The 12572-nt window shown below is 45.5% G+C and overlaps 1 protein-coding gene across 4 annotated transcripts in view; it reads right to left on the bottom strand.

Moving 5' to 3' along the window:
* Positions 1 to 12572, bottom strand: part of ABCC6 (ATP binding cassette subfamily C member 6) — a 48606-nt gene that overhangs the window by 2723 nt on the left and 33311 nt on the right. For all 4 annotated transcript variants that reach the window (XM_087942113.1, XM_087942115.1, XM_087942114.1 and 1 more), the window contains 10 exons: positions 11829 to 11919; positions 10824 to 11031; positions 9973 to 10283; positions 8256 to 8455; positions 7320 to 7446; positions 6225 to 6326; positions 4563 to 4709; positions 3225 to 3383; positions 1427 to 1593; positions 929 to 1123 (listed from right to left, as the gene is read on the bottom strand). In XM_087942113.1, the coding sequence (XP_087798239.1) occupies positions 929 to 1123; positions 1427 to 1593; positions 3225 to 3383; positions 4563 to 4709; positions 6225 to 6326; positions 7320 to 7446; positions 8256 to 8455; positions 9973 to 10283; positions 10824 to 11031; positions 11829 to 11919 (1707 nt within the window). The remainder of the gene's footprint in view (positions 1 to 928; positions 1124 to 1426; positions 1594 to 3224; positions 3384 to 4562; positions 4710 to 6224; positions 6327 to 7319; positions 7447 to 8255; positions 8456 to 9972; positions 10284 to 10823; positions 11032 to 11828; positions 11920 to 12572) is intronic.

The following is a 12572-nucleotide window of genomic DNA, read 5'->3' as shown; positions in this document are numbered from 1 at the left end:
AACCTTACTCCCGAGTTGCCTGTGCTGTTGTAACTGCTCTTTCCTCCGAGCAATCCCTCGTGCAGGCGCACTTGGCACAGGCTCCTCGGGAAGCTCCTGCGCTAGGTAGTAATAGATAGAAAGATGAAGGTGTCTATTGATATTGCCTTCTGACTTGAGTTGAGGATGACCTTATATTCTTACTTTCCTCCTTTCTGTACTGCATCTTGCTTTCTATTTTTTGGCCCTTCGACAAATCTATATTCCTCTTTTCCAAAAATAGGTTCCAAAGGTGTCTCCTGCTATTTTTATTTTTCTGCTCCGATTTCAAATAATATCACCACATCTCCTTCTGTTTCATCAGGCCATTTTATCTATTTTTTTCTATTTCTATGTTATGTTAAGGTATTGAAATTTAAGAGCTGACCAGTTGCTGAAAGGCTGATGCAATGTATCATCTCTCTCTGTCTATCTCTATCTGAATCTCTCTGTTTCTCTCCACGTCTCTATCTATATATTTGTGTGTGTGTGTGTGTGTATGTCTCCATATTGCAGCCTATAAAGCACTGATGCAATGTAAGGCTGATGCAATAAGAATGAATCAGCATAGCATGGGTATTGCCCTTTTAAGATGAAGAATGGATCCACAGAAGTTTTACCTCTTTAAGAGGTGTCTATATAAAGGCAGCCATTAGAGGGCGTGTTCCCTCTCCTTGTGTCTGGTATCCATTGCAGAGTTCTCTGTGTAGAGTTAAGAAGATTGATTGCTTGTCAGGTATTTGCCTACCATGTATATTTCTGTATACGTCTTGTATATAAACCACTGTTAAATGTCTAAGCCTCTGTGTGCTGTGTTTTGCTCCTGGGTTGCCTCATAATAGTCATCATGCTGCAAACACAAGTTATCTATTTATTTGTCTTGGAAATCTTCTTCAAAGCCATCTCTTACCGGTCAAATTCCATCATGGCATTTAGTCGATGGGCGATGGTCAGAACTGTGCACCCCTTGAAGTGACTCCTTATGGTAGCCTGAATCTGCAGGTCTGTTTCAAGGTCCACAGCTGCAGTGGCCTCATCCAGAATCAGGATTTTGGCTTTCTGAAGTAAACCCCGAGCCAGGCAGATGAGTTGCCGTTGACCAACACTGGAAGAAGAATGGTGGGACAATTAAAACCTGAGATCGTCCCTATGTGGTGACTTGGGGAGAGGAATCTGTTTGACCCAATACTTCTGTCTATGTTCTGACCCAGGCTTTGTCAAACGTAATTAAACACAAACTTGTTTTAGAAGCAAAAACTATTTTATTGCAACGCTGGGAATTACTTTCATTTCCAGCCAGAATTTATCTTAAACAGTTCCCCAAATAAGCACACACCTGTCAGGGCTGTGGAATGCTGCCAAAAACTGAAGTATCCAATTTAATTATAACAGAAACCCACCGAAGTACCTGAGATCTCCACCTCCTTCAGAGCACTCATAGGCCATCTGACCGGGCAAATCTGAAACAAAGGTCTTGAGTTGGGTCTGCTCCAAAGCAGACCAGATGTCCTCATCTGAGCGTTGATTCAAGGGATCAAGGTTCTCTCTCACAGAACCCCCAAACAAGACTGGGTCCTGAGCACAGAGGGAAAAGAAATGCAAGCTGTGGATGTCTATTTTCCATAGGACAGGAGCTAAGATATCCTTGGGGATCCAATAGATGAAGAAAGGTGAACACACTGATTAAACAAGGTTGCTAAACCTCTCTGGAGATTCTCAGTCATCCAGGTCAGGGGTCGCCAACTTTTTGGACCTCAGGGACCACCAAACTCATAATTTTAAATCCCACAGACCACTTAAGTGAATTTTGACTGGCGGTGGCTTGCTGACGTTGATGGGAAAGTCGGTCCCATATTCCAGAGCTGCAGGAGTCACAGGACTGGCCCTTTGGTCATCCCGGAGCAGCTGCTCCTCCACCCAGGTGCACCGGCCTGCCATGGACAGGAGGAGCTGCTCCGGGATGAGCGAAGGGCCAGTCCTGTGACTACTGCAGCTCTGGAATATGGGAGCGACTTTCCTACGAATGTCAGTAAGCCACCCCGGGGTGGATTTCCCTTCCCTGCTGTTGGTCTTACCTTCCAGTTCCAGCTCACGTGGCTCTACTCAAGGTAAGGTTTGCACTCGGCCAAAGGGTGGGGGACAGTGGGTGGCTGGGCCATGTGGGCGACCCAGCCTTGTGTTCCTGCGTAGCCTGGATTAATTGCTTTGAGGGGGACATTTCTCTGCGGACCACCAAAATTTTCTCGTGGACCACCAGTGGTCCCCAGCCCACCGGTTGGTGACCACTGATCCAGGTCATGGTTGTCCCAAAGGTGCTTTTTCAAGAGGCAACTGGACTCTTTTTGTTTTTGTTTTTGAAGACATTTGTGCTTCCCATAAGAACTGAAGACGGTTCTTGGATGAGAACCGAAACGTCTTCAAAGAAAAACAAAACAAGTCCAGTTGTCTTTTGAAAAAGCACCTTTGGGAGAAGGTTGCTAAAGTATACAGGTATGAGAAGATGCAATCAAAAATGCGTATTTGATATTGACTCTGCGAGGCTTTGAAAGAAAAAGTATTGGAGAACTGATTTAAGAGGAATATGTGCCCCTGTGTAAATATTTAATTGCAATTCTTTTTTTGCCTTCTCACATTGATTTGTGTAGAGAATGAGGAGGCTGAGCCTGAGGGTGGGGTTAAATGTGCCATCAGTTTGGAATTGCTCCACAGCCACAAGAGACCCACCTCCAGTGGTGGGATTCAGCCGGTTCGCAACCGGTTGTTAACTTTCTGAGCAGATTGGTGAACTGATTGTTGGAAGAAATCATTAGGGCCGAGAACCGGTTGTTAAATTATTTGAATCCCACCACTGATCCACATCCACACACCCGCCCCCCCATGAATTCCGTTGACCCTCATCTAGTGCCAATTTGGCTTCACCATTAGTAGACCAGATTCTTATATATGGATAGCCTGTAAATGTAATAAATGTTTTGTGCTTTGAACTCAACTCAAGTTACTTGCGCCTGACAACTTGGTGTCATTGTGGTGTCCCATGTCCACTCAGACAACATCCTACAAGATGATGAGATGGAACGCAAACGACCTTGGGTCCCAACTGAATATCATACTGAAAGGCTGATTGAAACGTCGGTGTCTGTGGAAGATATGGCTCGGGATATCAACATTATTGGGGTGAATAGAACAATAAGTGAAAGACTTCCTACCTGTGGGACAATCGTAATCTTGCTTCTCAGGTTGTGCAGGCCCATTTGGGCAATGTTGATTCCATCGATCACAATCTCTCCATCAGCAGCTTCCACAAGTCTTAGAAGCCCCATGGCAAGGGACGATTTCCCAGCCCCTGTTCTTCCAACAATGCCCACCTACCAGAGAAAAAAAACAGAGGTTGGAGAAGGAAGGACTACCTGATGGGAAATGTGATGACCTGGGGCGTGGCACAAAGGCAATACAGTCAAATAAGTAAGAAGAGTCCCTTTAGTATGTTCAAGTTACCTTCGGCTGGAGGAAAAAACGCCTCCAAGAACAGTCTTTGAGGGGAGGAAATTCAGTCCAAAAACAAAGTACATACAAACTGTAAATAAAAATGCATGCAAACCACGGTGCAGCAATTAACTTGAACAGGGCAGGAGAAGGAATTGCAGACTTGAAAGGCCAGCAAAACACACACAGTTGGGAAGATGCCAGGAACCCAGCTAAGCCTCGACAATACCTGATAACTCATGATTTTCTTCCGACAAGTTGCTGTGCGCAACCTCCCTTTTTAAACACTGTGTTCCCAGCTGCAGCTAATTAAGGGAATCAGGGCCCTTTCCTCCCCATAAACCATGCAACTCACATTGCTCCCTTCTCTGTTCCTCCCTGCGTGCCCTAGGATGAAGAGGGGTGAGCCTGGGTCTTCCTCCAAAATCCCTCTGCCTTGCTCTACCTCTCTCCCCTGCTCTGCCCAGCTGGACTTTGCCCTTCCCCAGTTTCCTCCACAGCCAATGAAGCCACACTCCCATTCCCTGTCAGCTGCTCAGCCTCCCACTCAGAATCAGATTCCAACAGGGGCATGACAGGGAGACAAGGAGAGAGAATTACTCTTCCCTATCCTGCTTTCTCGAATATATAGGAGTCTCTCCTTATTATGTTCTCACCACAACCGTCCCATGAGCTTTGCTTAATAAAATAAAACCGGTTCAAATACACTTGTGGATTCACTGGTCCAGTAAGGACTTCCATCTGTATCTCATGGGTCCAAATCCAAGAGCTTAATCCCTATTGCATGTTGGATGTTTTAAGGGACCAAACTTTCTAGTGCAAGGAAGACAACTTTGGACTAGATCAGGGGTCTCCTAACTCGGTAACTTTAAGTCTGGTGGACTTCAACTCCCAGAACCCTCCCCATGCTGAGGAATTCTGGGAGTTGAAGTCCATAAATCTTAAAATTGCCAAGTTTGGAGACCTCTGGAGATTTTTCACAATGTCTGGGGAATTCTGGGAGTTAAAGTCAAGATCTCTTTGTTGTCCAGGATGACAAACACTGTCCTATTATGTCTGACCTTCTCTTGCGGTTTGATCTTTAGGTTGATATTCTTCAGAGCTAGACTCAATTCTGGCCTGTATCGCAAGCTATAGCCTCTGAATTCAATTGCCCCTTCAGTGGGCCAACTGACACCTTGGAAATGATTCTCCAAACTCCACGGAGCCTGAAAGAGATGCAACAACATTGTGAGCTCATATTAGCAAATCCCAAGAGAAGCTCAAAGAGGCAAAACTACCAAAACAAAAACAAAAAAAAAAACCCACCAATAAGGACTTAAAACTACTTGGGTTGGCTTTTTTCAGGAGTGTCAATGGCAGAACTTGCTTCCAACTCCAAGACTGGGATACATACTACACTGCATTGAACCATAGTATCACCTTTTCATTTTGAGATGATATGATACATGAACGGAATTATTCTGATTTGCCATCTAGGGGGTGTCCAGTCATATGCATGACCTTGAGGGATGAATGGAAAAGATAGCAATAACACTTAGACTTATATACCACTTCCCAGTGCTTTCCAGCCCTTTCTAAGTGGTTTACAGAATCAGCCTCTTGCCCGCAACAATCTGGGTCCTCATTTTACCCACCTTGGAAGGATGGAAGGCTGAGTCCAAACTTGAGCCAGTCAGGATTGAACTGCTAGCAGTCGGCAGAATTTGCCTGCAATACTGTATTCTAACACTGTGCACCATGGAAAGAAGGAAAGGAAAGGAAAGGGAAGGGAAGGGAAGGGAAGGGAAGGGAAGGGAAGGGAAGGGAAGGGAAGGGAAGGGAAGGAAGGAAGGAAGGAAGGAAGGAAGGAAGGAAGGAAGGAAGGAAGGAAGGAAGGAAGGAAGGAAGGAAGGAAAAAGGAAGAGCAATAGCAATAGCACTTAGACTTATACACTGCTTCACAGAGCTTTACAGCCCTCTCTTAGCAATTTACAGAATCAGCCTCTTGCCCCCAACAATCTGGGTCCTCATTTTACCATTCTTGGAAGGATGGAAGGTTGAGTCAACCTCAAGCTCATCAGAATCGAACTCGACTGTGGGCAGAGGTAGCCTGCAATGCTGCATTCTAACCACTGTGCTGCCAGGGCTCATATAAGTTGCTCCATAGGGAATGATCAGATAAAAGGGATAGGAGACCATAACTGCTTAACGGGCAAAGAAAGAAACTTAAGTAAGATCCATCTAATGTTTCAGACTGTTAAAAGTGACAGCGTGAGATTGGCCTTTTTAGATTTGCAAGATTCTGTTAATGCAGCTTTACAATAAAGTAGAATGAGATCATTTAGTGTCGTTCATGCATCATGCCACACCAAAAGGTGATAGATCATTCAAAAAGGAACCGTGGTGATGCAGTAGTTGGCTTGCAGTATTGCAGGCAAACTCTGCCCATTGCCAGCAGTTCGATCCTGACCAGCTCATAGTTGACTCAGCCTTCCATCCTTCTGAGGTTGGTAAAAGGAAGACCCATATTGTTGGGGGCAATATGCTGACTCTGTAAACCACTTAGAGAGGGCTGTAAAGCACTATGAAGTGGTATATAATTCTAAGTGCTATTGTTATTTATTACTAGTTTAGGGCGGACAGAAAGACAGGTAAATAGATAGACAGACAGACAGGAGATTCGGGGTTAACTAAGGAAAGTGAGCTGGGCTATTTTGTGATTGAAGAGAAGAAAGACTTACCTCTTTGGGGGTCTGTGAATAATCTCTCACTCTTTCCACAGACATGATGTGGTTATCAAGTTCCGCTGAGGCACGCACCATCCAATTCAAAACGCCAGTGATCTGGCAAAAGAAGAAGGGCAATCTATGACCCCAGGCCACTGAAAGTTCCCACCATGCCTCAGAAGTTAAATGCATTGCCTAAAGTTCTATTACACTGCATACCCTCTGTCCATTGACCTCAAACTTTATTTTAAAGCTGGATCATCCCTTATTTCACAACTCCTTTCCAACAGGGAGTTGTACAACTTTAAATCACCAATGAAACAGACCAATGCACCCGATAAAACAGGAAGTCAACAGTAAAGGACCAGCTGTGTCCACAAATGTCTTCTACAGTTGGATCACCCTGTCTACGTTGCTGAAAAAGGGATGTACTGGTGGTTGTGCATTATCCTTGCACAGCTATTTTAAAAACTTGGGATTTGGGTGCCCATCAGGCCCTGCCCTGCCAGAATTCTCAGTGGAAAGGATTATGGGAGATGGAATCCAAAACTTCTGGAGAGGATTCAGATGCCTTCCCTCTACCTGGTCTTTTAACTGGAGCTACAGAATGTGGAATTTCTGCAGGCCAAATAAAGATATTTTGCCAGGCTAAAGATAAGCCTCCGATCCTTGCCAAGCCAAATAGGGGGTCTCCAGCCTTGACTTGTGGACTTCAACTCCCAGAATTCCTCATCTAGACATGCTGGCTGAGGAATTCTTGGAGTTGAAGTCCACAACTCTTAAAGATGCCAAGGTTGGAGATCCCTGCAGTAGAAGACACACAGCTCCAATAATTGAGAATCAGGGTGACAGTGAAAAAGGGGGAGGAATTTACAGCTGGTCCTCATCTTATGAGGGACAGGAATTTCCATTGCTGAGCAAAGCAGTTGCTAAATGAATCGAGCCCAATCTTATGATCCTTTTTCCATAGTTAAACAAATCACCGCGGTTGTTAATTGAACTATGTGGTCATTAAAGAAATCTGACTCCCCCCAATTGACGCTGCTTGTTGGAAGCCATCTGGAAAAGTTGCAAATGGTGATCACATGACCCATCACATTTTGAGCTTACCTGAAGAGCCCAGGAGATGGAAAAGCCCACCAGGCCAGGACTGAGATGGGGTTTGTATACCACGGCGAGTAAAGCTGCAAAGAGAACAATGGTGTTCCCCAGAATCTCAATGTTAGTGGCAAGCCATCTGGAATAGGAAAAGGGGGAGGGGAGGAAGGAAGGAAGGGAAGGGAAATGGATGGGGAAGGGAAGGAAGAAAAGGGAGGGGAGGGAAGGAAGGAGGAAGATGGAAAATGGATGGAAGATGGAAGGGAGGGAGGGGGAGGGAGGGAAGGGAAGGGGAAGGAGGAAGATGGAGAATGGATGGGGAAGGGAAGGGAGGTAGGAAGGAGGAAGATGGAGAATGGATGGGGAAGGGAAGGGAGGGAAGGAAGGGAGGGAAGGAGGAAGATGGAGAATGGATGGGAAGGGAAGGGTAAGGGAGGGAAGGGAGGGAGGGAAGGAGGAAGATGGAGAATGGATGGGAAAGGAAGGAAGGAGGGAGGGAAGGAGGAAGGGGGAATGGATGGGAAAGGAAGGGTAGGGAGGGAAGGAGGAGGGAGGGAAGGAGGAAGATGGAAAATGGATGGGGAAGGGAAGGAAGGGAAAGAAGGGAAGGGAGGGAAGGAGGAAGATGGAGAATGGATGGGAAAGGGTGGGGAAGGAAGGGTAGGGAGGGAAGAGAGGGAAGGAGGAAGATGGAGAATGGACAGGGAAGGGAAGGAAAAGAAGGAAGAGAAGGGAGGGAAGGAAGGAAGGGAAGGAAAGGGAAAGAGGAAGGGAAGATGGAGAATCAATGGGGAAGGGAAGAGAAGGGAAGGTGGAGATAAAAGAAGAAGAGAAGGAAAACATCGTTCCAAGTCCAATTAGGCCAAGAGAGCTACCATTGTCACCTTCAAATGAGCTGCCTCTGAACGTGGTGCTTCCTCCCTTCCAGCCACAGAAAAATATTTATACCTGTCAGCGACCACTGAAGGGAAGGACACCTTGTGGTTTTCATCTACATTGACATCATTCTGGACAATAAAGCGCTGCTGGGCTCTGAATGCACGAATGAGGCTGCTCCCCTCAAAGGTTTCCGAGATGTTGGAGTAGATGGGTGAGCGGCTTCCTGCTTCCAAGCGTTTCAGTTGGCAGGAGGTGGTGACAAAAAAGACCTGCCCAGAGAAGGGGAGAAAGAAGAGCCCACGTTTGCTGGACTTCTTGAGTTTGGCTTGGTGGGAGCTCAGGTTTAGCTGGGTGGCCCAAGGGAGGTGGGAGAGCTTGATGCTGTGTGACGCAAGGGCTTCTCCTACGTTTGGGAGAAGACTGGGTACTTCAGCACATTATTTGTAGGGAAAATGCCCTCCAAGGAGAAGGAAGGGGAAAGTGAGGAGGACTGTCTCTTCCTTGCATAAATTTTGCTTTTTGGTTGAAAATGTTTGCATGGTAGGTTCCAAAGCCTCCATCATGGAAACCTACATTCTCTCTCTCTCTCTCTCTCTCTCTCTCTCTCTCCCTCCCTCCCTCCCTCCTCCTCCCTCCTGTGTGGGTGTGTGTGTGTACACCCAAACACACACCCATACACACACACACACACACACACACACACCTAATTTGTCCCAAAGAAATGTCTGTGTGTTTGTATATCTAGATAGATCTATCTCTATCTCTCTGTCTCTCTCTCTCCTTCCTTCCATCCATCCATTCATCTAGCTCTATCTATCTATCTATCTATCTATCTATCTATCTATCTATCTATCTAGATAATAAAATGCTGCTATTTATCTCCTTCCTTCCTTCCTTCCTTCCTTCCTTCCTTCCTTCCTTCCTTCCTTCCTTCCTTCCTTTCTTCCTTCCTTCCTTCCTTCCTTCCTTCCTTCTTTCCTTCCTTCTTTCCATCCATCTATCTATCTATCTATCTGTCTGTCTGTCTGTCTGTCTGTCTCCATCTATCAGTCCATCCATCTAGATTATCTATCTATCCATTCATCCATCTGGATCTAAAATCTATCTGTACACACATACACACACAGAAATCTCTCTGAAAAAATGGGTGCTTTAGAAATAGGAAATATAAATATGCACACATACACACAAACACATAGGAAATTCTTGACTTGTGACTGTCATGGAGCCTGTCCATCATATTCATAAGTCATGACAGTCATAAATCAGGTGAGACATATGGTTCGCTATGGGTGTAATTTTGCTGAAAACAGGAAGTAAATACCATTTTCGGCAAACCATTGTAAATTGTGATCATAGGACCATGGCAGAGGTGGTGTCCAGTAGGTTCTGACCAGTTCTGGAGAACCAGTAGTGGAAATTTTGAGTAGTTCAGAGAACCGGCCAATCCCACCTCTGACTGGCCCCACCAACCCCATCTATTCTCTGCCTCCCATTGAGTCCCAGCTGAGTGGCTGGGTCTTCTTTGGTTACCCTGCACAGGAGAACGGAGCTGGAAAGCAGGTTAGTGGGGTGGGGAGGGAATGGGGATTCTACAGTATCCTTCCTCTGCCACACCCACCAAGCCACGCCCACCAAGCCACGCCCACAGAACCAGTAGTAAAAAAAAATTGAATCCCACCACTGGACCGTTGGATACTGCAAACAGCCTGTAAGCACATGAATGGCTAAAAAGCACCTCCTTTTTCTCATGATTATAATAATTTATTCTGAAGATGCTACACACCTGAAAAGCAACGTATAAAGCTGACAGAGGCAAAATAGCCACTAAAACCATCGGTGTGGCCACCATAATCACAATGTAGATCTCCAGAAGGTTAAACAGGAAGCCCAGCAAAGATTTCAGCTTATCTGGGATGATGGAATCAATTGCGTCCATCTCCTTGGAGAAACGGTTGAGTAGGTTACCGCTGGGAGTCTGCTCGAAGAAGATCATTGGAGACTGGAGGACATCCAACAGGAGGTGCTGGAAGAGCTTACGGGAAGCCACGACCCCAGCCAAAAACACCGCAGCAACCGATCCAAATTTCCCAATGGCTGCAACAGGAGATGAAAGAGTCCAGCTGTTTCAGGCAGTAGGTGTCCTTTTCTTATCAGGATTATCATCCCGTAAAAGTGAGATGGGCAGCTATATACATTGATTGATTCATTGATTGCGTCAGGATGGCTGTGTTTGTGTGTGTATGTTCTGGAATAACTCTGGAATGCCTCAAGCAATTCCAGCCAAACTTGCTACACAAATACTGTGGGGGTAAGACACCCCTAACACCTCTTGGGGTGTGTGTTCTGTTAAAATACAGCCTGTTGTGCCTTCAAATGGCTTCTACCGTACTGCCTTAAAATGGCGTCTACTGTACAGTGCTGTGGGGTTGCCATGGTAATGGCTTCACAGGGGGCTCTCTCTGCTAAGGGGGAAGATCCAACATTAGAAATTATGTTTGTTCTGAGTCACCAAAATCAGGGCTCTTCCTGTCTAATATAGGATTAGGATAAATAAATACTCGGGCAATGCCGGGTTATCGGCTAGTAAATAAATAAATATTTCTTTGTTTACTTGTACATGGGAATGGGCCAAACCTTGCGTGGCTCCTAGGAGAAAAAAGATGCCCACGCGGAGCTGGGTATGAGGTTGTGTCCCATTGGAAACGGGGTCATTGGCCCACAGGCTGAGCCAGTAGCCACGGCAGAATGAGAAAACTTGCTGGCAGGCAAACAGCAGTACAATATAAACCCAGAAGAACGACCCTGCTGTTCTCAGGTAAGTCAGGAATGCTGAAATCTTTACCTAAATCAAGGGAATAAAATAAGAATAAGAATTGGCATTGACAAAAACACTATGAGTCAATTGCAGCTGTACGGGGGAACAGCTTCCATCCTGCAATGATATCCGTAACACCATCAAACCTCCACAACTGGAACTGGGTAGATCTAGTTTGATGAAAAGAAGGATTAGGGGCGACATGATATCAGTATTCCAATATCTCAGGGGGCTGCCCCAAAGAAGAGGGAGTCAAGCTATTCTGCAAAGCACCTGAGGGCAGGACAAGAAGCAACGGGTGGAAACTAATCAAGGAGAGAAGCAATCTGGAACTTGGGAGAACATTTCCTGACAGTGAGAACAATTAATCAGTGGAACAACTTGCCTGCAGAAGTTGTAAATGCTCCAACATTGGAAGTTTTAAAGAAGAGATTGGACAATCATTTGTCTGAAGTGGTGTAGGGTTTCCTGCCTAGGCCGCGGGTTGGACTAGAAGACCTCCAAGGTCCCTTCCAACTCTGCTTTTCCATTCCATTCCATTCCATCCTAATCCAATCCAATCCAATCCAATCCAATCCAATCCAATCCAATCCAATCCAATCCAATTAATCTAATCTAATCTAATCCAATCCAATCCAATCTAATCTAATCTAATCTAATCTAATCTAATCTAATCTAATCTCCAAAGGATAAAAGCCGAAACAGCCTGAAAGCGAAACGGGCCTCCACTGAATAAAATTGTGACGTTCATCCTCACAGCAAGTTCCATAACTTCTAACAAAAAGAGGAGCGACCCTGCGAACTGAATAAGATCTTTAAATTACCTGTCCAGGCTTCTGCTTCTTGTCTTCTGCCATCAGTCTTCCTCCTTCTTCCTGTGTTGGCTTGTAGTTGTCTGTCTTGGCCAAGGGCTCCCTGTTCGAAGAAAAGAAAGATGCATCAGTGGCACACATTTAAGAAAAGAACTCTCACCGTCTTCCAGTTTCTAGCCTGATGCCTTGACCGCTACACCAAATTGGCTCTTTATTGGTCACCTCACTATACCTCACCACGAACTTGAAAGCAAAGAGCAAACTGTATTTCAGAAATTGGAAAAACCTATTTTTGTAGTATCTGTAGCCTTTTTCAACTGCTTCTCTGGGCTTCATTAGAACAACCCCAATTGTTGGAGAGAGGTGAGTTTTTCCAGTTACTACTTAGAATTGTGTGTGTGTGTGTGTGTGTGTGTGTGTGTGTGTGTGTGTGTGTAAAGAGCCATGGGGATATGGGTTCTGCCATGAGAAACCAATTTGGTCTAGTAAAGTGGAAGACTGTGAGTTCAAATCTTGCCTTAGGCATGAAAACTAACTGGGTGACTTTGGGCCAATCACTAGGAGACAGTGAGTTCTAGTCCTGCATTAGGCATGAAAGCTAACTGGGTGACTGTGAGCCAATCATTAGGAGATTGTGAGTTCTAGTCCCAGCCATGAAATCAAGCTGGGTGACTTTAGGTCAATGACTAGGAGACTGTGAGTTCTAGTCCTGCATTAGGCATGAAAGCTAACTGGGTGACTGTGAGCCAATCATTA

Source organism: Notechis scutatus, chromosome 12 (assembly GCF_049901735.1).
Source record: "Notechis scutatus isolate UNSWTSFEM ecotype Mainland chromosome 12, rNotScu1.2, whole genome shotgun sequence".
Taxonomy (NCBI): Eukaryota; Metazoa; Chordata; class Lepidosauria; order Squamata; family Elapidae; genus Notechis; species Notechis scutatus.
Note: the sequence above shows the minus strand (reverse complement) of the source record. Positions and strands in the feature narration are given on the sequence as shown.